The 26,996-nt window shown below is 66.1% G+C and overlaps 3 protein-coding genes across 11 annotated transcripts; 2 read left to right on the top strand and 1 right to left on the bottom strand.

Annotated features, from left to right (window-relative positions):
- The first annotated feature begins 66 nt into the window (after positions 1 to 66).
- On the top strand, positions 67 to 16,752 carry LRRC56 (leucine rich repeat containing 56). Of its 8 annotated transcripts, none has more exons than XM_025991509.2 (13): positions 67 to 1,145; positions 3,233 to 3,471; positions 3,860 to 4,047; positions 5,582 to 5,669; positions 6,642 to 6,702; positions 12,297 to 12,393; positions 12,466 to 12,666; positions 13,354 to 13,537; positions 13,906 to 14,082; positions 14,163 to 14,227; positions 14,433 to 14,578; positions 14,745 to 14,878; positions 15,933 to 16,752. In XM_025991509.2, the coding sequence occupies exons 3-13, from the start codon at positions 3,871 to 3,873 to the stop codon at positions 16,268 to 16,270; spliced, it is 1,668 nt and encodes a 555-aa protein (XP_025847294.2). In that variant the 5' UTR covers positions 67 to 1,145; positions 3,233 to 3,471; positions 3,860 to 3,870; the 3' UTR covers positions 16,271 to 16,752. The 8 variants fall into 8 exon arrangements, with proteins under 8 accessions (XP_025847294.2, XP_025847295.2, XP_025847292.2 ...); XM_025991510.2 differs by having other exon boundaries at positions 3,847 to 4,047; XM_025991507.2 differs by having other exon boundaries at positions 67 to 1,640.
- Positions 16,753 to 16,767: 15 nt separating this feature from the next.
- On the bottom strand, positions 16,768 to 22,932 carry LMNTD2 (lamin tail domain containing 2). 2 transcript variants are annotated; one of them, XM_072759212.1, is made up of 16 exons: positions 22,243 to 22,932; positions 21,689 to 21,756; positions 21,110 to 21,317; positions 20,879 to 21,031; positions 20,381 to 20,468; positions 20,091 to 20,246; positions 19,762 to 19,833; positions 19,565 to 19,653; positions 19,001 to 19,296; positions 18,494 to 18,605; positions 18,190 to 18,379; positions 18,000 to 18,104; positions 17,710 to 17,912; positions 17,393 to 17,562; positions 17,242 to 17,294; positions 16,768 to 16,994 (listed from the first exon to the last, which is right to left on the bottom strand). In XM_072759212.1, the coding sequence occupies exons 3-16, from the start codon at positions 21,295 to 21,297 to the stop codon at positions 16,863 to 16,865; spliced, it is 2,007 nt and encodes a 668-aa protein (XP_072615313.1). In that variant the 5' UTR covers positions 21,298 to 21,317; positions 21,689 to 21,756; positions 22,243 to 22,932; the 3' UTR covers positions 16,768 to 16,862. The 2 variants fall into 2 exon arrangements, with proteins under 2 accessions (XP_072615313.1, XP_072615312.1); XM_072759211.1 differs by having other exon boundaries at positions 18,190 to 18,343; positions 21,110 to 22,932.
- Positions 22,933 to 23,011: 79 nt separating this feature from the next.
- RASSF7 (Ras association domain family member 7) lies at positions 23,012 to 25,616 on the top strand. The gene is given in 7 exon segments (XM_072759217.1): positions 23,012 to 23,137; positions 23,661 to 23,786; positions 23,974 to 24,683; positions 24,764 to 24,892; positions 24,968 to 25,007; positions 25,010 to 25,049; positions 25,132 to 25,616. Coding segments are annotated over 6 exon segments (1,230 nt in total). The 5' UTR covers positions 23,012 to 23,137; positions 23,661 to 23,662; the 3' UTR covers positions 25,319 to 25,616.
- Positions 25,617 to 26,996: the final 1,380 nt, after the last annotated feature.

Below are 26,996 nucleotides of genomic sequence, written 5' to 3'. Positions count from 1 at the left end.
TGCCCGGCCCCGGAGGCCCTCGTGGGCCGCGGCCTGGGGGGCTGGGCTGCGCCCGCGGGCGCTCGACGGGGGCGCGAGGGGCGCGGGCCGGGGCGGCGGCCTCCGAGGGGAGCTGCCCGACAGGACCGCGGGCGGCGGTGCACCGGGGCGGGGGCGCTGCGAGCCGGCGGGAGCCCGTGTCCCGCGGGGGGGCGGCTCCCTGCGCCGCGAGGCCCAGCGGAGGGGTCAGGCCGGGAGACGAGGCTCGGGGAGGGTCAGGGTCGGCTCGGCGGGCGGGCGGCCGGGACGGGAGGCGGGCGCCGGGGCAGGCCGGGCGGCGCCCCGAGCTCTGGGGCCCCATGGCCGGGGCTCGGTGCCCTACACCCCCGTTCCCATCAGGTGGCTCCGGAACGGGCGCCTGGCACCTCGGCTTCGTCGTGCGCGCGGCACCCGGGGCGCCCAGGCCACAAGGGGCAGCGCGGCGCGGAGAATCGTTTGATCCCGCCCCAGGGGTCTCGCTGGGCCGCAGCCGCAGCCCTCTCTCCCCAGCCTCCCCCTGCAGGCCGGCCCGCCCGGCCCCCCAGCCCGGAGGCTCCGGCCCTGCAGACGCTTGCGTGGGGCCCAGCTAACGACGGGCCCTCGGCAAACCAGCCCGAAAGCTGCCGGAGGGCAGCGTGCCGACGGCTCCCCCATCCCGAGCGCGAACACGCACACCCCGCATCCTTTCCAGACTTTCAAAAAAGACGTGGTTTCGACATTTTTTTTTTTTAATTTCAAAGTAGTGCATCAACACACCGTGCTTGTTTACAAAAAGGAAGAACGGTGCAGCCCGCAGGAGGCCCAGGCTCGCCCCGCTGTGGCGGCCCTGCCCGCCCTCCCGTCCTGCCCCCTCCGGTGCCGGCGCGCACTGTTCTCGTGGAGCCCCCCCCCCCACACTGCAGGCCGTGACCTTGGCGGGCCCCTCCGGAGGCTGCCCCGCCCGCACACATCGCCGACAGCACGTGCCGAGGCCTTGGCCGGTTGGCCGGCCCGTGCACTGCGCCGGTGGCTAGGACAGAGCCCAGCGCGCGCTGACGCGCACAGACGCGGAGTCAAGGAGCGGCAGTGAAAGCGAGTGGCGGCGTCCCCCGAGAGCGCGGACACCCCAAACCCCTCCCGGTGTCCAGGTCTGTATTTCCCTCGTCTTCGGGGGCGCTTTCCTTTTGTTTTGGCATCGCCACCCTTGGAGGACGGGGTCCCTCCCGCAGGGCCAGGGCCGGGAAAGGTGGGCGCTGGGCTCCGCCTGATAACCGCCTTCGCGGGCGCTGACACCCGGCCGGTCCGCGCTGGTCCCCCCGCCCGGTGGGGCCTCACCTCCGCCCCGGCTCCCTCCCAGCCCACGGGCGCCCACGACGTGGGGCCCTACCCTCCCGGCCCCGAACGCGCCGGCGGCCGCCCCGCCCCCGGCCTGCCCTAGCAGCCGTTGCTAAGGGGCGTGGCTCGACCGCGGAGCCTCGGAGAGTCCCGCGGCCTCATGAATATTTGAGCATTCAAATGATGCCCCGGGCCCGTTGCCATGGCGCCCAGGGCCGCAACCCCGCCACCGGAAGAACGACCCTGAGTCGGAAGGCGCGCCCCGCGGCGGAGGGCGCCCGGCCCGTGGCACCGAGACCGCCCCTTTGGTGAGAGCCCAGCACACCTTTGGGCCTGGGGCCTCAGGCCTCGCTGCACCTCCCCCGTGCCTGGGGGGAAACTGAGGCCAAGGGCTGCCCCAGGATGAAGCAGCAAAGCCAGTGGGGGCTCAGCGGTACCCCCAGATGTCCAATCTGGTCTCCAGGGGCTCAGCCCACGACCGGTAGCCGTGCTCCGAAGAGTTCCCAGGCCCCAGGGTAGGAGGGACCACAGCTCTGCCCCTGCAGGAGAGGGGGAGGTGGGGACCCAGACTCCCTTAATGGGGACCTAGGAAAGACTAGGCCCTGCCCACAGCACCCCTCCCTCTGCGGCGAAGGGGGGAGGCGTGGAGTGGACCCAGATTGCTGCTGAGCCAGGCCAAGGGCTGGCATTAGCCTGGGCCACAGAGGCAGAGAGGCCACCCAAGTGGCAGGCAGGGTGGCCGCAGGGCCCCATGCAGCACGGACAGGTCCAGCCAGTGCATGCACGTGAGGGGACAGTGCACATGCGAGCTGCAGCCAGCGACCCAGGCCCTGCTCCTTGGACCCGAGACCTTTGGGGCCAGACGGGACCGTCCGCTGGGCCCAGTCCAGGGTAGGACCGCTGGTCGGCTGCTGTGAGGTACAGAAGGAAAGGGCGGCGGGCTTGGCCCTTCATGCTGCCCACGGGCATCCTGGGGCTGCAGCCGGACTGGCCCCTGAACTCCCCACACCCCAAGGCTGGCAGGCCTGGGATGGGAGCGGGCAGCATAGTCCCAGGAGGCATGTGCTGAGGTCCCCAGCCAGGCTTGGGGCTTTTTGCCCGCTGGAGAAAGGCAGACGGCAGAGGAAGCTTCTGGAAAGAAATCCTGGCTGGAGACCCGATGAGTCTGTATGGTGGGGCTCACCTGTATGGCCTTCACCTCCTTGGATCCCCGGTGTATGGGTCACCTTCCAGATGAGGCCACTGAGGCACACAGAGCCTGTGCAGCACCCCTTCAGCGCCTCTGTCAAGGCCCAGCTGGCCACCCCCCAGCCCAGGCATGATGGAGAGGGTGCGGCTTGAGTGTCTGCAGGGCCCGAGAGATGAAAGCAGCACTGGCGTGTGCACGCGCTACATGATCCCTTCGGAGAATCGGGGGGAGCCTCTCTCCCGTGCATTGCGGGCGCAGGAAGAGAGCATCCTGCCTGCCTGGGCCCCGTGGCCTGGGGCTTGCTCAGCGGAACGCGTCGTAAAACACAGGACCCCAGAAGGAGTCAGACTTAGACGGAAAGTCAATTCAGGAAGGGCAGGAGGGGATACACGGCAGGGGTCAGTGAGGCCTTAACCCACACTGGGGGGCGTTCCCAGAACATTCCAGGCGGGCTTCTGGCTCTACCCCTGGACATGATTCTGGGATCCAGGGTCAGGCCAGGCATCTGCATCTTTAAGGAGCAGTACCAGGTGAGCCTGGTGCAGGTGTCCAGGGACACGGGCTCCCGTGGAACCTGGGGGTGAGGGGGCTTGGGAAGGACAGGGTGCCAGGCGGCCAGCCCATGAGAGTCCAGAGAGGCAGACCCGGGACCCCTTTTGCAGAGAGGATGGTCAGTCACCACCCGACTGTCTTCCTCATCAACCCGTCTAGGTGCCCCATCAGGATGATCCAAAGGACCTGAGGGCCGGTGCCTACACTGACAGCCCCAAGCACCTCCACACCTGCCCACTTCTGCCCTGTGACCTCCTCCCTGCCTGTCCCAAGTCCCCTGGGCACAGCAACCTGGCCAGGAGGCCACCCCAACTCCCTCCTGCAGGTGCTACCTGGAGACACATGCTGCCTCCGTGCCTGGATGTTTGACCCATGGTGGGAAGAGGCAGTGCCTCCAGGTGAGGGGGCTCAGTGGGCGGAGGGGTGGGGTGCTTGGGAGCCTGGTCCCAGGCCACCAGGTGTGGAGACACACACACAGGGCCTGAGCCAGTGGCTTGCTGCCGGCCGCGGCTGACGGAGCGAATGTGACCTGGGGCCAAGTGGCCCCCTCAGGCCCACAGCCTAGGCAGGACCTCCGAGAGGGGAGCCTGGGCCCAGCACCCCCACTGCAGACCTTGGAGGATGGGGTGCCCCCGAGCCCGCGGGCAGGCTGAGACTGAGAGGCCAAGAGCCCATCGGAGCCGGGCAGGAGGAGCCCCACAGGCTTGCCATGCGGGGTCCCCGCCAGGCTGCGGGTGCGAGCAAGAGCCAAGGCTTCGTAGCTCTGCCCTCAGCCTCTCCCAGCAGGTTGCATGTGAATGGATCAGGCCTGCGACAGAGCCCACGGGCCGTGGCCTGGCACAGCCGCTGTCCGAGTGCGGGAGCTGGGCTGGCAAGGACCGTACAACCCCCGGCCACAGAGCAAGGACCCGGGCAGCCGTAGGGACAGCCATGGCGAGCAGCTGGTACAGGAGTACCTGTCACCTGCCCGACTGGTGAGCGCTGGGGGGCCGGGGCTCAGGCTGCAGGGGTCTGCATGGGGCACCACCGTTCCAGGCCCGATGTCCAGCCAGCCCTCTGGCCTGGATGGACGCGCTCAGCCCTGCGGCGTCCTCAGGGCCGCCCCAGGCATCGGGGACAACGAGGCAGGGAAGCCAGCAGGCATCACCTAGTGCACCCGTGGGCCAGGCGTCAGCGGCCGCTCTGCGAACCTCTCCGGGAGCCAGGGAAGCCCCTAGTTGGAGCAGCTGCTGCTCTGGGGGGAGGCTGGGCGGCAGACCGTCCAGGTGTGGGGCGCACAGCTGCCAGGGCTCCCTGAAACCGTGGGCTAAGTAGAGCACCCTGCACCCAGGGCAGGCTGAGTAAGTGGGCTCCACCACGGGGTCCTGCTCGCTGACGGGGGCAGCTGGTGAGGCTTTCTCCCAAAGCCCCCGCTCCCACCCTGGGGCCACCAGGATACGCAGAGCCTCGTGACTCCCGGTTCCCACCCACAACCTCTTCGGGCAAGTTGGCGCCTCACGCGGTGGGGGCCACGCTAAGGGGCCCCCCAGGCACAGCCCCCCCCACATGCGGAGGGAAGCCTGGCTGCCCGGAGTCTCTGCCCCCCCGCCCCATGGCTCTCAGAAGCCTCCGCACGGCCTCATCAGTGAAGGTGGAAGCAACTCGGGCCCAGCCCCTGCCCCACAATGCAAGCTGGCTCCCGCGCGGGTGGCCCTCCGGTGGGCCTGCAGGCCCAGGGCTTCCCGCTGTCTTGGGCCAGCGCGGACCCCACCGGGACGCCTCCCGGCCGCTCCTCAGCAGCCCTGCCGCCGCCCCAGGGCACAGGTTCGCAGCTGCAGGCCACCTCTGTCCCACCTGCCCTGGGGTCCTGTGTCCCCCGCACATGTGAGGCCTGGGTTCAGACAGCCCAGGTGGGCTCATGGGAGGGCCAACATGCCCGGAACTTGGGGGATGCTCCCGTGTTGGGCCGTCCTGGGGCCACAGGGAGACCAGGCTGCAGTGACAACAGCCTGACTCTGAGAGGGCACCCGGGGCACTGGCCCACCTGTGCATGGAGTGGGCTGGGGACAGCATTCCCTGCGGGGGACAGCGGGACAGGGAGGGTCCAGCCTGGCCACGCGGGGAGGGCCAGGGGCAGGGCGCCGGGAGGGCAGTGAGCCCCGCCACACCCTGGCTGGACCTGGAGGTGGACCCAGCCTCGCCACCCAGCCAGTGGCTCCACACACCAGGAGCTGCGGTAGCCGCGGACATTCCCGGTGTTCACGTGCGTCTCTGTGTTTTGTTTCCTTTTCATTTTGTGTTCATTCACGGGGGGGGGGGGGGCAGGGCCCAACGGGGGGCACTGCAGGAGTAAGGAGCACTCACGTCCCCCCAACCCAGTGCTAAACCCACCGTTCCACCGTTGAGTTGTTTTGTTGTGGGACCTGTTGGAACAGCATCTGGGCAGCCCTACAGCTGGAGGCGGAGGCATCCCTGGGAGGGAGTGACCACTGTCCGGTTCCAGGGCTGAGTCCTCATCGATTTCTGCAGCGGGCCCTGGCCCAGGTAGATGACCTTGGACTGGTGAACATGCTGGAGATGTGTGTCAACACCCGTGAGAACAGCCTGGGGAACTTTGGTGAGAGCCCCTCCCTGTCCACACCCTGCCTCCGGCGAGTTCAGACTTCTGTGGGAGGACCCGTCCACTTGAATGCTGCCAGGGAGGCTCTGGTCTTTGGACCACTGCCCTCCATGGGCCTGCCCTGCACCCCACAGGCACGCCCTGCACCCCACGAGCCTGCCCTCCACCCCACAGGCATGCTCTGCACCCCACAGGCCCATCCTACACCCCACAGGCATGCCCTATACCCTACGAACCTGCCCTGCACCCCAAAGTCCCATCCTACACCCCACGAGCCTGCCTTGCACCGCACAGGCCCATCCTACACCCCACAGGCATGCCCTATACCCTACGAACCTGCCCTGTACCCCAAAGGCCCATCCTACACCCCACAAGACTGCCCTGCACCCCACAGGCCCATCCTACACCCCACAGGCACGCCCTACACCCCATGAGACTGCCTTGCATCCTGCAGGTCTGCCCTGCACCCAACAGGCCCACCCTACACCCTCTGCAGGCACGCCCTGGGCCCACAGACCCCCCTGCACCCCTCTTTCTGGGGATCAGGACTGTCCCACAGGGTCAGTGCCCTGTTCTTCACAGGAGTCTAGCTCAGAAGCCTTTGCCAGGGATTTGGGGTTGCACAGGGACAAGGGGCTCCTGTGCTCTGGTACCAGTGCCGCAAGCTGATGGGGGATGTGGTCTGCGGTGCCTGCGCAGGACCCGAGCTGTGGGGCCCCCCAGCCGGTGGGGATCCCCTCCTCCAAGCCAACTCCCAGAGCCCAGGGGCCTTTCGCCCGCCCCTCCAGGGTCTCGGTGGGCTGAGGCACACCCTTTGCACACCGCCCGGTGGGCCTGCTCCACTCCAGGCCTGCCGCCACCGCTGGGGCTCCGATAGCCACGGAGCGCAGAGGCAAGGGCCACCGATGCCCCGGGGGGGCGCAGGGAAGGGAGGGGAGTAAGGCCTTGCCACCCGCCTGTGGCCCACAGGGAAGCACCTGCCCAAGCTCAGCCAGCTGAAGCTGAACGGCAGCTGCCTGGGCTCCGTGAGGTGAGTGCCCCTCTCTGGCCTGGGGGCGGGGAGGGTCCCCACAAAGAGGCTCCCAGGTGACCTGCCCTCTCCGCCTCCCGGCCCTCATGCCCACCCTGCCAGCCTGACCCCGGGACATGTAGCTCGGGACATGTAGCTCGTGTGACCGACCCCCCTGTTGGGCGGAGGCACCTGCTGAGGGCGACACATGCCACCCAGGGCCCGCAGTCAGCGTCAGGCCGGTCATCCCAGGCTGTGCAGCCGACAGGGTCTCCAAAGACCCACTGTGGGGTGCCTGGAAGGTACCCCGACCTTCAGCAAAGGGTCCCCAACCAGCAAGGGGTCTGGGGGGGGCCCACACCGCCGAGCCTTCAGGGGTGGGCATCCCCGCGCGAGGGGGGGCGGGGCAGGAGCCGGGGCTTGCTGGGGCCCATCAGCCCCGCGGGTGAGTGCGGCCTCGCGTACAACCCAACAGCATTTTAATGATCAACTTGAAAGACAAAATTCGAAACTAAGGACCGATGAACGTCCTCCGTGTACCTCACTGGCTGGAAAGAACAAAGCGGAAGCACAGTGGGGCCGTTTTAGGTGTTTGGGCAAAGCAGGCCGCACGGAAACACGGCTGGTTTGGGGCGCCTGGCGGGAGCAGTCAGCGCAGCGTCTGCCTCTCAGTTTCAGCTCAGGTCATGATGTCAGGGTCCTGGGATCGAGTCCTGCGCCTGGCTCCGCGCTCAGCGCAGGATCCTCTCTCCGTCTGTCCCTCCTGCTTGTGCGCACGCTCTCCTGCTCTCGCTCGCTCTCTCCAATAAACATAAATCTAAAGAACAAAGCGGGCAAGCAAGCACTGCTGGTTCTATGTAGCCAGGGCCAGCCAGCATGAGGCAGGGGATTCCAGTCGGAGTTCTAGAAAGTTCTCCAGGTGTTGTAAATAGGCTCTAGGCACCCAGTCCCGTCCAGGTGAAGCCGTAAAGATCCTTATCAAGCAACTTCAAAACCGTCCTCTAGATCCTCCTCACAGATGCTGCTACCTATCAGATAAGCATCAAGGAGAATTTAACAGGACAGTTGAGGATCTGGAAATGGAAGCAAAGAAAACTGGAAGGCCACCTGTCCCTCGGTGTGTGGCCCCAAGACCCAGAGCGGGAAGCAGCGCTGCCGCCCCCCGAGGGTCTGGATGCGGGCATCCAAGGCACACCGGGCTCGCGCGGGGAGGCCGCGGCCTCACGACAGAAAATCACATTTATTCCTTCCCCGTTAAGGCACAAATTCACTCGGAGGAGAACCAAGTCCGTAAAGAGCATATGCCACGAGGATGAAGGTGATGAAGGCCCGTGGACAGTGTCATGGAAGCGGGAAATATGACACACAGTTTGTGACGACACAAAATAGTCAATTCCAAGAACGGTGACTCGATGGTAAATGGCAAGGACGCGCGTTCTACCCCTGGCCGGCAACAGCGAAAAACGCAGCGAGCCCTGCGGTTCTTTCTGTTCTCAAATCCCGAAGCTCGGCCGCGGGATGTTTGCAAACGTCCACGGGTTGAACGTGGACAACAGTTCGGAAGAGGGAGCTGCTTGGACATGACGGTCCCGCGGACTGAGCTCAGGACTAGCCTGTGATGCTCCGGATGTTAGGGCGCCTGTCTCGTGGTTTCTGGGCCCTCAGCCGGTCTCCCCAGCAGATGCCCCTCTAGGTCTCCCCAGCAGGTGCCCCTCTATCCTCATGTCCCCGCCCCCCCCCCCCCCCCCCCGCCCCGGCCCAACAGCTTCTGCAGCCCCAGGCCCTGGCACGGGGGGGGGGGGGGGGGGGGGGGGGGGGGGGGGGCGCAGGGGGTGGGCGGCCTGAGCTGCAGACACTTACTCTTGCCGGGTTGTGAGGTGGACCTCGAGACCCAGGCGGGCAGCGCTGGCTCCCCCCGCACTGTGGGCGGGAACCCCCTTTCCTCTCGCCCCGTGGGGCTTTGCGGGTGATTTCCACATTCCTGGGCTTGTAGACTGACCCGCCCAACCTTTGCCTTTGCGATCGCAGGGCATTGACGCCGAGTGTGTGTCTGTGTCCACGTATCCCCTTCTGAGGACACCAGTACCCACCCCACCATGAGCACCCACCTGAGCTCCCAATAGGGTCACGTGCTGGACGGCTGGCGGTTAGGACGGCTGCATGTGTGTTTGGTGGGGCTGCAGGTGACACGATTCACCTGTAACAGGGAAAGTGCCCTTCCTGTGAACCTGTAGGAACAAGTGGGTTCCCAGCACTCCTCCTGCGTCGGTGTGGGCAGGTGGTCGCGGGTGTACACTGTCCTACACCAGCCACCGGGAAGAGGATGGCATGGGGACACGCCTCCCCACCCACCCCACTGCTGCCCGGCCCTGGGCAGGACTCCAGCCCCCTGTGAAGCCAGGGATCCCTGACACCAGGAATTCCCACATGTTTATAGTGTCTTTATGATCACGAATGAGGTCCCGTTCCTGTTGTGTTTTCTGGGTGATTATCACAGATGCAGACAAGCAACCTGTGGACGGAGACATTCTGCAAATCAGCGAAACCTCACAGAGCCTTACACGCGGGTCTTGTATCTGCCAACATCGTGTCTTTATTTTGTCCCTAGAAATACCATCAAACTCACGTTGATTTGAGGAATCTGTTAACTCCATTGGGGTTTCAGTGAGTTAGGAGGCTTGCCTTTCACTTCCGGGCCCTGCTCCTTTTCCTTACCTTCTGGCGCCAAGGGTGGACGGCAGCTCGTGCTCGGCCTTTTATCCCCAGGGCTGCATGCGTGAGCTCCTCTGCATGGCGACAGGGCCAGAAAATGGTACCACCCCTTCGGGCCTTCAGTGCACAGGCTCTCAGGCCGCCGCCACCTCCCATGACCGCAGCAGCGCTACCCGGGTCACCGCGGCACCTGACACCCTTTGCTGGCAGTGCTCGCCCGGGTGCTCAGGGATGCCCCTCAGCGCCCCGGCGCCGTGCTCCTCGCGTTCTGGAATCCAGGCCCAACTCCTAGGCTGCCTCTCCCTCTGCTCGTTCTTTTCGGCTGCTCTAACCTTGAAAGTTTTCTTTCTTTTTTTTTTTAAGATTTTATTTATTTATTCATTTATTCATTTATAAGAGGCAGAGACACAGGCAGAGGGAGAAGCAGGCTCCCCGCAAGGAGCCCGATGTGGGACTCGATCCCAGGTCTCCAGGATCACGCCCTGGGCCCAAGGCAGATGCTCAACCACTGGGCCACCCAGGTGCCCCTCTCCTTGTTCTTTTTGCAGTTTGCTTCTGTCCTTTATCCAGCTCCTTGAGCTAAATGCTCAGCTTAACTGTTGTCATCCTTCCAGGCTTTTTTTGATAAATGTTTCGAAAGATGTAAATTTGTCTTCAGGTACAGCCCGGGGCAGGGTCCACAAATTTGGCACGCTTTGTTTTTTGTCATCACTTCTAAGTATTTTGTCATTTTCCTACTTAATCTGAGATGAGCCGGAACCTATTATTCCCAATCTTTATTCTTCTATAAAAACGGAGCGCCCCACTCTCAGCCGGGCTCGCAGCCGCCCAGCCTCCCCCGCCACCGGTTCCCGCCGCGTGCCTTGGGTGCGAACCACAGACTCTGAAAACAAAGGGAATGAAACCACGGTCACCAGCTCAGAAATGAAGACAGACGAGAGGAATACTGCAGGAAACCCAGTCAAGGAGAGATTGCACGGGAAGGCAGGAAGGACCTTGACGAGCACAGGCTGCTGTCCACGCGCATGACTGTGACTGCTGCAGGAGGAAACCGGGGTTGTAGAACAGAACAAATACTCAAGGATCAAAGGAAACTCATCAGACGTAAACAAAACCTTTCAACTACAGACGGAAAGAAGAAAATGGAAAGCGGGCTGCCAGCGGTCCCTAATACAGCTACCCGGGTCTTTACCCCGGAGAGGTGAAATTGGAGGTGGCCAAGGAAAGAGACCACGTCTTCTTCTTTTTTTTTTTTTTAAGATGTACTTATTTATGATAGACATAGAGAGAGAGAGAGAGAGAGAGAGAGGCAGAGATACAGGCAGAGGGAGAAGCAGGCTCCATGCAGGGAGCCCGACGTGGGACTCGATCCCGGGACTCCAGGATTGCGCCCTGGGCCAAAGGCAGGTGCTAAACCGCTGGGCCACCCAGGGATCCCCGAGACCACGTCTTCTTTTAAGAGGAAGAGGAAGGAAGTCTTCCTCGGGCTCCTCCACAGACACGTGCAAAGCAGAAGATGGGACCGTGGAAAGGAGGCCTGACCCCAGACTTCAAGGCCCAGCCAGCGTTTCTGAATGAGTTAGAGACCCGGAGCGGTTTGATTAGCACCCGCCCCCTTGAAGGGGTTGCTGGACACGATGTCAGCCAATTAAGAGATGATGGGAAAACCCACTCATGGCAACAGGCTGGGGGCACACGCGGAGTGTCCCGAACTGAACGGCAGAGGCCAAGCTGGCCAGGTGAGGGGCATGCGCGCTGGGCCAGCGTCTGAGGGTGTCATTGCATGTCTCGAGGAGGGGGCAGGGGACGAGCACGGGCACATGGGAGCGGGGCCGTGAGGAGGAACGCGGGGAGACCATGTGGCAGGGATGGGGGGAGACCACGGCCCGGGGCCTGGGAGCCACAGTCGGCTCCACCCCCAGCCACTGCCCCCCACCGGCTCCTCCCTGCGGCAGGAAGCCCCAGCCAGGGCCCCCAGGGACCTGCTCTTCCAAGCTGGGCTCCACACCCTCCTTCCCAGTCCGAATGCCCGAGAAGCTACTGCGAGGATAGTCAGAAATCTTGGGGTACCCGCAGCACTGGAGGGAAAAGGCAAAACACAGTCCCAGAGGAGCGTGGACCACCCAGGGAAGGGAGTCAAGCTTCCAAACGTCATCGTCCGAGATGAGAGAGATGAGACGCGGGAAACGTGGCTTCTTTGTATCTTGCAAACAATCGCAGCCCCAAGGAGAGATGCGAGAGCCCGAAGGCGCTGCGGGGCAGAAGCGTAAGGGCCAGGAACTGAGCATTGCGGGAAGGAGGAGGAGGCTCCAACACCTCAGGGACCAGCACACCAGCAGCAGAGCTCCGGACCTCAGCCTGGGGACGCAGGCGCAATGCAAAGCACACACCCTCGAGAACATCCCAGAAGCCGGCAGGAAGGAAAGGGACACAGAGGACCAGAGGAGCCTGCGGGGCGGGGCCGGGGGGGGGGTGGCAAGGACAAGGCCACGACAGGGGCCGGGCCGGGGTCTTGCAGGCACAGCTGGCTGCAGGGGGGCTGCAACAGGAGGAAGCCATCCAAGAAAGGCCAGAGGGAGGGGAGAGGGAGGGAGAAGCCCCCAGGGTGGACCCCACGGGCAAGGGCCGCAGGCAGCAGGTGCGGCCCCAAGTCATCCAGCACCAGGGCAGCACCACCCACCCCGCCCCGCCCTCCCCGCTGCGGCAAGGAGGGAAAGCAGGGGGGCAGCGGCTCTGAGGCCCCTAAGCCTGCAGGCGGCCTCCCACGGCCACGGGTCACCGGCACCCTGCAGGTGGACAAGGCCACGCGTGGGGGGTAGATGGGCGCAGAGGGTTGGGGCCTTCACGGACAGGCGTGGCCTCCAGCCCAGGATGGTGCTGACCAGCCGACCTGCCCTCTGCAGAGACCTGGGCACCTCCCTGGGCCGCCTGCAGGTGCTGTGGCTGGCTCGCTGTGGCCTGACCGACCTGGACGGCGTTGGCTCCTTCCTGGCCCTGAAGGTGGGTGTGGGGTGCCCTGGGCTGGGGAGACGGTGCCAGGCCCTGCCCTGGCTGAATCCCCTGCCGTCCCAGGAGCTCTACGTCTCCTACAACAACATCTCAGACCTGAGCCCGCTGTGCCTGCTCGAGGAGCTGGAGGTGCTGGACCTGGAAGGCAACAGCGTGGACGACCTGGGACAGGTGCGCTACCTGCAGCTATGCCCGCGGCTGGCCACACTCACTCTGGAAGGCAACCTGGTGTGCCTGCGGCCAGGGCCCAGCCCTTCCAGCAAGGTGCGTGTGCCGGGCACCCCAGCAGCACATGCGCAGGACGGGGAGGCACCCTGCGTCCCCCCCCCCATGGCCCCGGGGGCCTCTCTGCCCACCTACACCCTGTGACTTGTTCACCATCAGCTCATTCTCTCCTATCGCTGGAGAACTTCTGGGCCAGGACCAGACCCCACAGGGCCCCACAGGGCCCTGCACACACCCGCCATGCCCCCCAGCCCATACGGCACCCCCATGAAGTACATGCACGTGACACATGAAGCCATGCATGTCTGCGCAGAGAATCACACACCCACCCCCGTACAGGCCCAGTCCAACGGCCCCTCCGTCCCCCACACGCCCCCGTGTGCCCTATGTGGAAATGCACTCCTTCCTCCTGGGCCCTTGCACACCTGGAGCTCACACTTGCTACCCTCCTGGCCTCGGCTGGATGGTGCCAGCGCACAAAGCTGCCCAACCCCTGAACCCTGGCTGTGAGCCAGAGAGTGAGATCACACTGGGGGAGAGCACAGGGTCCCCACAGTCCCCCCTGGGAGCCAAGAGTGACCCAGGCCAGCCCTGGGAGGGTGGGGCAGCATCACCAACTCTTGCTCCCCGGCCTCGCCCCATGGAGGTCTGGGGAAAGCAGCCACAGGACAAAGCTGGCCTGAAGGCCCCCCCGACCCAGGCCTGCCCCACTCGTCCACCCTGCAGGTGCCCCGGAGCTACAACTATCGGGCAGAGGTGAGGAAGCTCATCCCCCAGCTGCAGGTCCTGGATGAGGTACCGGCCGCACACACCGGCCTGCCGGCCTCCCGGAAGCTGGGCCAGGACTGGCTCATGGTGAAGGAGGCCATCAAGGAGGCCGGTGTCTTCGATGGCCTGCTCCCTGGGCTGGGTATGCCAGCCATCCACCCGCCCTCTGGCAAGGGCCGCCCCCCCCCCAGGCTGGAGACCTTACCGACGGAGCCCCAGAAGACAGGGCACCCCCACCACCCCCAGGAAGAGAGCTCTGTACCCCAGCTCTCCCAGGCCTCACGAGATGGTCGGCCACATTTCCTGCCCCTTCCCGGCCTTACCCTTGGGCTCCCAGAGCCCGGGATAACCTCCCCGTGAGCGGCACCTGGGTGGCGTGGGCCTCCAGACACACAGATGTTGGGTGGCAGGGCTCCCTGTCTGTGGACAGTCTTGGCGGCGGGTGGGGTGGTTCTTGGGTGGGCCAGTTTGCGGGGGTTTCCGTGACCTCTGATTTTGACCCCCGGACAGATCATCCCCACGGAGCCAACATTCAGAGACTCAGCTCGGAGCTGTCCTTGCCCGACACCCAGCCTCGGGCCCCCAGGCCGTGGCCCCTCTCCCTACTGGTCCCTGGGGGTCCCCTGCCTGAAAGCCTGCTTCCCAGGGACCCAGCTCCAGAGGATGACAGCAGCAACCTCACCCATGGTAACTCACCGCCCTCGGCACAAAGCTGACCCTGCAGCCCCTCAATGCCAAACCAGACCCAGCCACACCCTTGTCCGTAGGTGCTGGCCGGGTCCTCTGCGGGAACCCCACCAAAGGCCTGCGGGAGCGCCGACACCAGTGCCAGGTATGCCCTGCCACCCGCAGGTGGGTCAGGACTGCAGTGCTACCCCAGGGGCCCAGCGTCCTGGCCTGGCAGTACCCTGCCTGCAGGCACTGCTGGCCACACGCCCCCTCTCTCCCACAGCCAGAGACGTCCTTCCATCTGCAGGGTACCCCCCACCCGGCCCCCTTGAAGACTGCGCCCCCAAACCAGCCCTCTGTCTCCCCAGGCCTGGGCAGCACCAGAGCCGCTGCCCCCACACAGGCTGGAGGACCCGGCTGCCAGTGCCTCTATCCCAGGGCCTGACCGGACAGACAGCAGCGGCGACCTCCTGGCCTTGGCTAGGCTTCTGGCCCACAGGGAGCTGCGCCTGCGGTGGGTGCATGTCCTGGCTGCTGGGAGGTCATGGCTGGGGCTGCCTTGGTACCTAGGTTGGCTGGAGGAGCTGGCCGTGGGGGCCTGAGGCGGGGGGATCGTCCCAGGGGCACACTCATTTGGGATTAGGTCTAAGGGCAGGGCGGCAGCCCTCTCTCCCCTCTAGCCCCCTCTCTGGTAGGTCCCTGGAGTCCCAGCAGGAAGGTGCCACGGCCCCCGGGGGCCCACGGAGGAGCCCTGAAGAGCAAGAGGACAAGTCTAGGCCCAAGACTCCCTCCGGCCCCCCATGCCTGGCCCCAGGTATTGAGAATGATCCCACACACGGCCCCAGACCAGCGTTCATCAGCTGGGCCCCGTCCTCAGCTGGACTCAGCGAGGGGCTGTAACAGGGAGGTCCTCTCCTGGGGGGGGGGGGGTGCTTACAGGTGAGGGGTTCCAATCCCTGAGCCCATGGGATCAAAGGCCACAGCAGCTGGACGGAGGGGTGTGAGCACGAGTCTGGACCGAAACAGAGGGCAGGCCCACTGGGCAGGGAGCAGGACACAGGCCCACAGAGGGGAGAGGGCACCAGACAGGCCAGGAGACGGAGGCAGGGAGGCAGCTACGCTTACTCCGCACAGAGGCCTTTGCCGGGCTCAGGACACCAGCTGCAGAGTGACCACGGCTGAGTGGAAGACCCCTCACCCAGCAGAGCCCAGGGAGGCTTCCTGGAGGAAGGGTCTGAATCTACTGGTAGAACCGAGTGGGCAAGCCTGGGAAGGGGCGCTGTAAGCAGGGGCGGCAGGTGCACAGGCTTAAAGGTGGGCTGAGTGGCCCTCCTGTGGCTGGGAAGTAAAAGGGCCAGGAGGGAACAGGGGCACAGCAGGCAAAGCCTCTGGCCTTCCCCGCGCTGGCCCGTGCAGGGAGGGGCTGGAGGGGGGCCCTGGGGGATGGGGGGAGAACAGGCAGGGCAGCAGGGTGGACCAGTGACAGACAGTGGGGACTCAGGAAACAAGGGGTACCAGAGCCTCCCACCCCTGGCCAGGACCAGGTGAGACGTCCGGTTTGCCCCGATGGGGGTGCCAGGGGCTCACTCTATGTAGAGGTTTAAGACCTGGCCCAGGGCCACCCTTGGTGATGGGACCCAGTGACCCAGAGCCAGAGCCCAGGCCAGAGGTGGGTCTGGCCCCAGCAGCAGCCTGAAGTCATGGGGCCACACTTCCCAGGGGAACCCAGGAATGCAAGAGAGGGCTGCTGCCTTGGGGTGGGGGCAGCGAAGGGCTGGGGGAGGGGCCACAGTGGGCACTGCCACCTTGCCTGTGGTGACCCCCACCCTCTGGGGCCCCTCGTCTGACAGGCTATCTTTGTTTTCCAGAGCCTTCCAGGACCTTGGGCTGTAACCTGATCCCCTGTCCCCCCAAGATGCCTTCTGATTCCAGCCACAGCTCCTGGGGGGCCACAGGCCTGCAGTTCCAGAGGCGCAGGCTCAGAGCTCTGTGCAGCTTAGGGCCTGGCCTGGGCCAGGGAGCTGGCCTGGGGCAGGGGCTGGCTGCACCGACGGCTCTGAGAGCCCTGGAGGTGAGCTCAGGCCCAAGCCCTCGAGCCCAGGGATGTCCAGGCCCAAAGGCAGCACCAGATCCAGCAGCCAGAGTCCCTGGCCTGCGGCGCATGCCGCACCTGAACCCTATCACCCCAGCCCAGGCCCCCCCCTAGTGTAGCCCCCACCCCCCCACTGCCAAGCTGCCTGGGACCCCGTGTGAACTCTGACTTCAGGGAGCCTGGGGCGTCTTGGGGAGTGTGTGGGGCTGGGTAATGGCTTGACACAGGAGAGACCCTTCTTGGTGGAGGGGAGTCGGGCACAAGAAAGAGGCCAGGCTGAGCGAGCCAGCTGCCCACTCCTCCCACGGGGCCTGGCTTCCCAGGAGAAAGGGACAGGGGCAGGCCTGGAAGACAGGCTGGGCCCATGCCCGGTGGGTGGGGGGTGGGGGGTGGGGGGGGTGGCGGGCCCCAGCAGCGCGCTGGCAGGCCCTCCGGAGACCGGGGTGCAGCCAGGCCTCCCATCCCCGGGCACCGGTGCGGATCCTCGCCCACGCGGGACGGGCGGCCAGCTCCCTTCCCTTGGGGCGAGGGACCCCAAAACCAAGTGAATCTTTTTTGACTCCGGTGTACATAAACGCGGTTTACTTCGTTGGTGACGTTGGTTCAATATATGATGCAGCTGACACGGCCTGCCTCCCACGACTCTCCCCCAGCGCCGCCCCTCGGTCCGGGCACCCAACCTCCGTGCCCCGCACCCCCGCACCCGCTACACCCGTACGTTAGGGCCCGCGATGACCGGCGGGCAGGGCAGGAAGCGGAAGCCGAATCTGCTTTCAGCCGTGCTCTGCACCGAGAGCGCCACCATCGGGCAGCTCCGGTCCACGGTCTTCCTGCACACCTGCGGGCGCCGGGGGGGCGTGGCGTGGGGGCGTGGTCAGGGGCGGTCATGTGGAGGGCGTGGTCAGGAAGGCGTGGGACCAGGAGGGGCGGGGCCAGGACAGGGGGCGGGGCCAGGAAGGGTGTATAGGGGGAGGCGCAGAGGGGGCGGGGCAGAGGAGGGCGTGGGGGTTCGGAGTGCAGGGGGGGCGTGGAGGGGCGCGGAGGGGGCGGGGCGCCGGGCACAGCCCGCGCACGCGCGCACTCACCAGGATCCTGGGCTCCTTCCTGGCCTGGCGGTCCTCGAGGCACAGCCCGGCCTCTGCGAGGGGCAGTGACCGATGGGGTCAGCCGGCCTCCCCCTCCCCCTCCCCCTCCCCCTCCCTGCCGGCAGCCAGCCCTCCGCGTCCGCGTCCTCACCAGGGATGGCGGGCAGGCGCTCCGGCGCGCGGGTCCCGGTGGCCTCGGGCGGGCGGAAGAGCTTGCTGGCGCTCTGCCGCGGGAAGGGGCCCCGCGTCCCGGTGGGGCGAGGGCGTCGTGACACGCGGAGCCCGGCCCCCGCGGGAAGGGCGGTCCTGGACGGAAGGGGCCTGGGGGGCAGGGCGGATGCCTGGAGGTGGTCTTCAGTTACGGGGTGGGGGGCGGCCCCAAGGGGACGGGGCTGGGGCTGGGGAGTGGTCCTTCGCAGGGACTCTGCGGAGGCCGTTTTTGCAGGGGGGAGGCTGGGAGGTGCTCACCGGGGCCTCGGCCGTCTGGCCCTGGCCCGGGGCTCCCGCGCCCTGCCGGCGCGCGAGTGCTGGGTCCCGGGCATCTGCTCCAAGGTGGCGGCGGCGGGCGCGGCCTCTGGGAGCGGGAAGCGGTCAATGGACAAGTCGGCGTTGTCCACGAAGATCCTTGAGCCGCGGGACACGCCGTGGGGGGCCTGATACTTGCTCAGGACCTGTGGGGTGGCCGGGAGGGGCACGAAGGTCACCCCCACGCCGCGGGGCTCGCCCCCACCCCGTCCCTGACTGAGATGCACACTCACCTCGCCCTTGGGGTTCAGGAGGAGAGTCACGCATCCTCGGTTGAAGTGGAATCCCAAGGACGAAGGCAACTGCTTCTTCATGCTGCGGGGCCCCTCGCCCCAAACCTGGTGCACGCGGCAGGGGGGTGGCGGGGTTAGGAGTGGGGGGGTCCCAGCGGCGCTCCGAGGGCTCGCAGGCAGCGGGGCGCACCGTGACATGGTGCTGAGGCGCCAGCAGCGTGCCCGGCGGGAAGCGGTACATGCACACAGGGAAGTCTTGCACCAGCTGCTGCAGCGTGAGGCCACTCAGGTCCATGGTCTCCTCCAGCGACTGGTTGAGGACACGTACAAACCTATCCTGGCGGCTAACAGCCATGATCTTCAGGCAAGAACCCGTCGGGCTGGGCAGGGAGCAGGGAGGGTAGGGGCACTGCAGGCAGGCTCGGGCACTCTCCCTCGGCCACCCCCGGTAGCAGACCCCCTCCTGCTGTGGCCTTGCTGGGTCACCCCCTCACCTCCAGTGGCGCCTGGGAGGCCCGTGCTCTGGACCTGCACAGGGCTCCCCCGTCAGGACAGTCTTGCCAGGCTGGTCCTGATGGGCTTTCCGGAGATCCGGGGAAAGGAGACCTGTTGGAAGGGGCACCTCCAAATGGAGCATCCACTGGGGACATGTCATGCGAGGCCAGACTGACCTGCAGCACGCAGGTGGACTGGGGAGAAGAACAGCTCCAGGGGTCCGATCCAGAGCAGGAGGGATGGCAGGACCCTGGAGGCTGAGGGAAGCAGGGGGATAACTCCAAGAACCGGGGGCAGGGGGTGGTACTCCCGTGAGGGTGCCTCCGCAGCAGCAAGCATCACCCGAGACCCCCCTGGCCCCAGGAGTGAGACCGGAGAGGCCCCAGCGGCCTTGCCCTGGGCTGCTGTGAAGGTCAAGCTGTTGGGGGATGCTGTGTAGGGCTTTGGGCTGAGATTATGGCCCTGCGGGGTGGGGGGAGGGGGGTCATGGGGGAGACCCACTCCACCTTCAGTCTGTGTCTGCATTTCCCTGCTGAAGATCCTCGAGTGGGCCTTGGTGGGCTCAGAAGATTTGCGGCCCGCCGAGCGAGGCAGGCGTCCTGTCACCTTCCGCACTTGGCATCGCGCAGCCAGCTGGCCACTGCTGGAGCCAGAGTCCATGCCCCCTGAGCTGCTAGTACCCACCAAAGGCAGGGTACTCCACTCGACACTCTTGAGACGCTGTTCCATGTGTCGTCTACGCAGCTCCGAGCCCCACTCACCCGACAATGAGGCCTCTGGGGGTGACAGGGGCCGTGGGTGCCTGTGGGCCACGGTTGGCTGATCTGCTCGCTGCCTGCTGGCTTCTAGCCCCCCCAAGGTGGATGGGGCAGCCAGGGGCCCGGCCTGGGGAAGAGCCTCCGGGAAGGACCGTGAGGGCTCGGGAGCCCTTTCCCTTCACCATGAACCTCACCCTGCAGGTGGGAGAGCTGCCCTGGAAGGTGTAGGGGACTTGTGCCAGGACACCTGGGGTAGACCTTGGGGTCCGCCCTCCCCGCGCCCCTGGAGGACTGCCTGACTGGCACAGTTACTTTTGGTCTGAGCTGCACTCAATGTTGGTGAAGAGGTTAGGATACCGCTGGGCAATGCTGTTCCAGTCCACATCCTCCAGCCGGAAACCCTGGCATGTGAAGCAACAGGCATGTGGCCTGGCATGGAAGCAACAGGCATGTGGCCCTCCCCTCCCAACGGGCTCCAGCTGTGAAAGCTCATGGGGAGCCTCGCTCACCTCCCCGGAGGAGGGGCCCTGGTCGCTCTCAGGGAGGTCGCTGAGTTCCAGCAGGGTTTCTGCGGTTACCACCTGCCAGAGGGGAGTGGAAGCCAGTGGGCAGGCACCGCGGGAAGGAGCCTCTCCCCTCTGACCTCACCGCTCCTGGCCACACTTGCCTCGTTCCTCCCCATGGCCCTGGGGGCGGGGCGGGGCTGGGGTGCGGGGGACAGGCTTCCCAGGCAGGCCAGGGCTAAAGCACCTGGAGGGGAGACCCTGGCTGTCCAGGGGACTTCCGAGGACTGGGGAGGGGACGCGGGAGGCAGGGCGGTGGGCTGAGGGGAGTTTACCTCCACACTGCCTGTGGAAGATCGCAGTATGCGACCCACCCAGGAGGAGCGGGCCAGCTGCAGGAGGCAGGACTTCTGGAAGGCCTGCAGCTCAGCCTCCAGCTGCTGTATGGTGGTCGCGGTCTGCAGCAGACGTTCCTCCAGCTGGGACTTCTCCTGCTCCGGGAGAGCACAGAGGTGTGCACAGTCTTCTCCAGGCACTGACCCCCACGGCCAACCCCTGCCTGGGCCCTGATCCTCACCCCAGCTTGGGTCCCCCGCCCAACTCCCTGATCCCACCTGCCTCTCACCAGCTGGGCCTGTTCCTTCTGCTTTTTCAATTCCAGAGTCAGCTTCTGAACCTTGTTCTGCAGGAACCTTTCCTGATTGCGTGCACCCCTGGGGGAAGGGGCGATCTCAGCAGCTCCCACCTTGAGGTCAGCAGCCAAGGAGGGGGGAAGGAGGGGCTCCCCTTCACTGACATTGGGGGCCCAAGGGCCTAGAGTTCCACTGGGCCAGGCCAAGTCCAGCTCTGGGAGGTCTGGCTTGTAGGTGGGGGTCTAGGTCCGGTGGCTGTAAATGTGTTCAGAGTTAGGGCCTGGGTACATTCAAAGCATATTCGCTTTTTCAGGGTTAGGGTGGGGGGTGAGGGTCCAGGTGAGGGTTAAAGCTAGAGGTACGGTCAGGATAAGAATTAAATTGGAGTGCTGGTCAGGCCCAGGGGTTGGGGATAGGGTCAGGTGAAAACCAGGAGCTTGGGCCAAGACCGAGGCTGGGTGGGGCTGTGGGCCCAGCACTCTGCTGCGCACCTCTCAGGTGGGATCCCAGCCACCTCCTGCAGGACATGGCAGTGCCGGGCATCCAGGCGGTTCTGGATGGCCCACCTCAGAACCTGGATCTCTAGTTCCCGTTGACCCCACAGCAGCTGCAGGGTGCGAGGGTCCAGGGACTCAGGGGCCAACCTGCAATGCCAGTGATCAGGCCCTGCCCTCTGGCTGACCAGACCCACGTGGCTGACCACCCCTCCCTCCCTCCCTTACTGCAGGTTGGTGGAGAAGACCACCCGTGAAGAGCTGGGCTTCGTGTCCTGTGGGCACTTGGGAGCCACTGGGTCTTGGGGTGTGCCAGCTGGAGGCTCCCGGGGGCCATTGACCAGTGCTTGGCCCACAAGGGATAAGGGGGCCTCTTTCTTGGCTTCTTCAGCCTCTTGGCAAGACTCAGGGGCCATTCCCGATGTTCCTGGGGGAGCTGAGAGGATGGTGTAGCTGTCGTCCTCGTGTCCCATGTGTGGATACACCTGTGGGGCTCTCCTTATGTGGCTGCGAGTGTGTGCCCACGTCTGACAGCCCCAGACAGCACCACTTCAAAGAGGCACATGTGTGCAGGTGTGCACATGCACCCCACGGGACACTGGACTGCTGGTCATGTGTACGCCCGTGTCTGTGTATTTCTGACCAGGACAAGGCAGCAGGTTACCCCCTCGCCCGACCGCAATGTGTCACCTGGGCGTTTGCACATTTCCTGTTGTCCTCCCCCTATCATCCTTGCCTTCTAGGACCTGAGGTCCTGGTCCTTTGCCTGTGATGCCCCCAGGCCCAGGCCTTACCCCCAACACTCACCTGAGGCCTAAAGTCCAAACAGACCTAGGGAAAGAAAGGCTCTATAGTGTTGCCATGGATACCAGCACCTAGAAGGGGAGGAGCTGTTTGTTACCAGGAGTTTCCAGGGAGACCCCAGAGCAGGGCCCTGCCACCTGGGCCCACCTCCTGACCCAGCCTGAAGGAGAAACTCTGAGAGGCGGGGTTGTTGCCCAGCTGGCCTTAGCAGGCCCGGGGGGCCCCAGAGTGACCAGCAGGGCCTGCCATAGTCACACACAGTGTGTCACCCCAACCAGCCTTCGGGAGGCTCCCACAGCCTGACTATGGCAGCGGCGGTCATCAGGGGCATTGCTGCCCCGTGTATGGGGGCTTGCCGGGCCCTCACCTGCTGCGAGCCCCCTCCTGAGTACTTCCCCGCAGCTTCTCGGCACTCAGAGGCGGATGCCCACCTACGTAACCCCCAAGCCAGGAGCCTCCCCCTCCCCAGTCCATCTCCACCACCTCGGGGAGCTCTGGGGACTCTCAGAACCACGACAACAGTTCCTTCTGCCCAGAACAGAAATGAGGCGCCAGACCTGACACAGACCGACGCCTTCCAGCCTCACCCCGCCCGGCGCTCATTCACCCCCGCTTTTCTGTAGGACTTCCTGTGCTGGGGAGCAGGCGGGCAGGAGGACAGACCCCCAGGGCCCAGCGAACGGGAGCGGAGCAGGCTCGGAAGGCCTGGTCCCGGACAGCACTGAGGTGTCCTGGGCTCGGCCTCCCCAGGGCACGGGGTGCGGGTGTGCCCGTCTCCAGGGGCTGCGGGCAGGAAGGGGGGGAGCTCAGGGTCTTTGTCTGGCCGGCCCGGCCCTTGAGGGCGGCCTTCTCCCCAGCAGGGCGGTCGGCAGGGCTGCAGCCGGAGAGGCCAGCGCGCGCCAGCCTCCCGCGGGGCTCACCGCTCCCCGACCCGATGGAGGCGGGGCGGTGGGACCCCGGCCCTGGGCCCCCGGCGGCCCCTCCGGGCGCAGAGGCTGCGGGGTCCACGCCGGAGCCCCTCCCTCGGCAAGAGACTCATCGGGCCGGAGGCTCCCGAGGGAGGCGGCCCGGGACACCTGTCCCACGCGCCTCCGCGGGCCGGGAACGCGCTTCCGCGTGCTTCGCGGTCCTGTGGCGTGCGTGGACCAGGCTCGGCCCGCCCCTCCGCCCCGCCGAGCTCCGCCCACACCTGGGCGCCGCCGGGGGCGGGGCGGGCGGGGAGCCAATGGGAGGGGCGGGGCGCAGGCAGGGGAGCCAATGGGCGCCGGCGCAGGGCGGGCGGGGCGGCGGCGGGAGCCAATGGGGCGGCGCGGGGCGGGGCGCTCGGGCTGCGGGCCAATGGAGTGGCGAGCCGGGGCTCGCCCGCGGCGCTGGAGGCGGCAGGTTGCGGCGGCGCCGGGCGCCGGGCGGCATCCCGTGGAGTGTGGGTCCCCGCGGCCGGCGGGCGCCCAGGTGAGCCGCGCGGGCCCCGGGTCCTCCCGCGTGCGGGACGCGGCCTCGGGAGGCAGCCCCGACGGGAGGGCGCGGGCTGGGCGGCCGTGGGGGCCGCGCCGCACCTGCAGCGGCCCGGGGGCGAGCGCGGCGGCTGGCGGGAGCGGGAAGGGGCCCCGGGGGCCGCCGCGTGAGCCGCGGGGGAGGGGGCGTTCCCATGGCAGCGGGGAGCCGCGTTCGCTGCGGGCGCCCTGCGGTGCCCGAGGACGGCGTCCCGCGGGAGGGGCCGTGCCCTCGGAGCCAGGTGAGCGGGGAGGCAGGAAGTCCTGGATCTGGTTAATGGTTCGCCTTGTTCCGGGAGTGGGGCGGGGCGAGAGCGGGCTGCGGAGCGGGGAGCCTCCAAGTGCTCCTGGAGGGGCAGTGGCTGGCGGCCGGGGGCTGGTCTCACTACGTCCACCCCGACAACGGGCACGGGAGAGCCGGCCGGACGAGCTGGGCGCAGGCGGGGCCTGACCCTGAAGCCTCTGTCCTCCCTGCGGGACAGGGATGCTCTTGGGGCTGGCAGCCATGGAGCTGAAGGTGTGGGTGGACGGCATACAGCGCGTGGTCTGTGGGGTCTCCGAGCACACCACCTGTCAGGAAGTGGTCATCGCACTAGCGCAAGCCATAGGTGAGTCCTTCCAGGCACGGTGGGCCGACAGGTGGGCCTGAGGTGGGCCTGGACCCGGCCCCTGCCCCCGGGAGGGTGGGTCTGGCTGCTGATCCCCCTGCCCTCCCCCAACTCCTCAAGCCAGGTGGATGGAGGGTGTGTGCGGTCGGGGGAGGGACGTAGGCTGACCCGAGTCCTCCTACCCCAGGCCAGACGGGCCGCTTTGTGCTTGTGCAGCGTCTCAGAGAAAAGGAGCGGCAGCTGCTGCCTCAGGAATGTCCCGTGGGTGCCCAGGCTACCTGTGGACAGTTTGCCAGTGATGTCCAGTTTGTCCTGAGGCGGACAGGGCCCAGCCTCGCTGGGAGGCCCTCCTCAGACAGCTGCCCCCCTCCCGAGCGCTGCTCAGTCCGTGCCAGCCTCCCCTCGAAGTCCCGGCCGGCGCTGGGCCATGAGCAGCGCAAGGCACTGACCCTCGGCCTCGGGTGCCCTGGGCTGACCAGCCCCCCGCTGCCGGAGCCTGTTGCCCCTGTAGCACCAATGCCAGGCTCCTGCGCGGACCTGCAGGGCCTGGAGCGCAGGGTGCGGAGGAACGCGGTGGAGCTGGGTCAGGAGGCCTTCTGGGAGCAGGAGCTGCGGCGGGAGCAGGCGCGGGAGCGTGAGGGGCAGGCACGCCTGCAAGCCCTGAGCGCCGCCACCGCCGAGCATGCCGCCCGGCTGCAGGCCCTGGATGCCCAGGCCCGTGCCCTGGAGGCTGAACTGCATCTGGCCTCGGAGGCCCCTGGGCCCCCCTCGCCCACAGCGTCGGCCACTGAACGCCTGCGCCAGGACCTGGCTGCCCAGGAGCGGCAGAGTGCGGAGGTGCAAGGCAGCCTGGCCCTGGTGAGCAGGGCCCTGGAAGCTGCCGAGCATGCCCTGCAGGTAAGCCCACAGGCCCCTGAGCCCCTGCCCACGTTGGGGTTGGGCTCAAGGTCAGTCCCCTGAGGATCCATGTGCCCCAGGCCCAAGCCCAGGAACTCGAGGAGCTGAACCGGGAGCTCCGTCAGTGTAACCTGCAGCAGTTCATCCAGCAGACGGGGGCTGCGCTGCCACCACCCCCGCAGCCAGACAGGGGCCCCCCCAGCACACAGGTCAGAGTGGTCCTGGAGGGAGGCCGGTGCGGGGGAGGCCCAGCGGAGCTCCAAGCTGACCTACTCTTTCCGTAGGACCTTCTGCCTCCGGCCAGAGAAGAGCCCCTCGCGAGAACCGCCCAGAATCCCACTCTAGTGTCCAGCCTGAGCCCAGAGAGTACGTCTGCCTTCCCCCCTTCGGGCGGGACAAGGTCTTCCTGGGGCCTCCCCAGGCCCCTCAGCCTATGTCCTTCCCACAGTTGCCCCAATGAGGGAGAACTCCTGGAGGTAGCGGCTCCTGCCTTGGAACGGACGTCCACTGCCAGCCCCGCCCCGGGCTCCCATGACACGAGTGAGGACAAGGCCAGCCTGGCCCAGACAAGGGAGTGGGCGGCCCCAGAGGACTCATTCCCCATGCAGTGGGGTGCCTTGGCACCCTGGGCCTGAGAGAGAATGCCCCCGAGCCTGGGGTTTCCGCTGTGGGGAGCAGGGGGAGGCTGAGGACGCCTGCCCTGGCCCTTGCCAAGCCCACCAAGCCCCCTGGAGAAGGGGGGACGTTCAGAATTCGTTACGCCTCAAGGGCCGTGGCTCTTTCCTGGGGGTGGGAGATGTGTAGACACTGCTCCACCCGTGGGTGTGTGCTCACGTCGGGGGGGGGGGACCCTTCACCATGCCCGTGCACACGCACAGGTGTGCTGCCTCCCCTCCTCCAACCTTAAAACCTCAATAAATTGCCCCAAATGGCTTGAGTGTGTCCTGAGGCTGCACTGGACAGAGTCTGTGGGGCCAACACTTGAGACCAGCCAGGGTCACAGGGAGTCCCCCAAACTATCTGGGGCTGGCCACAGCCAGGGCTCTTGAGAAGGAAGTCTCTCAGGGACCACTGGTCAGTGGGGTCCAAAGCTCGGTCTTGTAGGGCCTCAGACTTCAGCTGCTGCGCCTATCCATCCCCAGGGGCTCTCCTTGGCCACACAAGCCTGGGTTGGAGGTTGGACAGTGTGGGCCTTACAGCAGCCTCAGCCCGGCCTGGGCGTCTGTGTGGACCCTCTCCAGTCTGCTTCCCCGCCTCTGGCCTACTCCAGGAGCAGGAACTGCCACCCCATTGGGGTGGCTCCTGGATGTGAGGACTCAAGGACGTGCCAGACCTGCCTATCAGGTTTACTGAGGTTTACTGCAAGCTTGTGGGGGCGGGTCCCCAGACTCCTGGTTGGCCAGGACCAAGGAGCTTTGCCCAGAGGAGTTTTGTAGGTCCCTCTGCTTCCCAGGTGGGTGTGTAGGCCCTGCTGTGTTCCTGCAGCCTCGAAACTAGGGCAGAGAGATGTCCAAGTCATGGTGCTTATCCTGATCCCAGGTAACTGCGGGTGGGGTGGGCTGCGGGTCCCACCTGTGAGCACTGCAGCTAGTGATGGTTAGAACCCACGGGCTCGGAGCAACCACTGGAGAACAGATGGAGGCACCCTAGATGATGGCGATCTTTGTGCTGAACTTTGGGAGGGACCGAGCCCTCTGAAGTGGCTCCTGAACTGGGCCTGGTGTTCCCTACTTCTTTTGGGGCCAACTGTAGGGGACATGAAGTCCCGAGTAAGGAGCAAGGAAGCCACCCAGAGCACAGCTGGTGGGGGCAGAGGAGTAACTAGGAATGGATACTTCCCACCCCAGATGGGACGGGAGAGGGAGCCACTGGACAGGCCAGGCAGCAGGAGGGGGCTTCTGGCCCAGACTCCTCACTCCAAGGCCCTCAGCCCTGCTTGGCTCCTACCTCGGGTCCCACCTGAGCCCACCATCTACCTCACAGCAGCCCATGGCTGACGGGGCCAAATGCCAGGTCACATGGGCGTGTAGTCCGGACTGCAAATGCTGATTGTGTCGTGCCCTGGGTGGGCGAGCTGGGGCTACGGCAGTCACCACCAGTCCAAGGGGCCTGCTCTCCCCACTCACAACCCTCACCTGTGCTCAGGAGGGTTGGGTGTACCTCGGGGCACCTGCCCTGAGCCCCAGCACAGGGTCATCTCCCCAGCTGAGCGCATTGGCCAGCACAGGGCAAAGCCAGTGCTCGCTGGGGATGAGCCCGCGCCCTCCGGTGTCTTGGGCTTTCCCACCCCCAAAAGGAAGCAGTCCTGGCGCT

The sequence above is a fragment of the Vulpes vulpes genome, chromosome 5, assembly GCF_048418805.1.
Source record: "Vulpes vulpes isolate BD-2025 chromosome 5, VulVul3, whole genome shotgun sequence".
Taxonomy (NCBI): domain Eukaryota; kingdom Metazoa; phylum Chordata; class Mammalia; order Carnivora; family Canidae; genus Vulpes; species Vulpes vulpes.
This window is presented reverse-complemented; position numbering and strand designations above follow the sequence as displayed.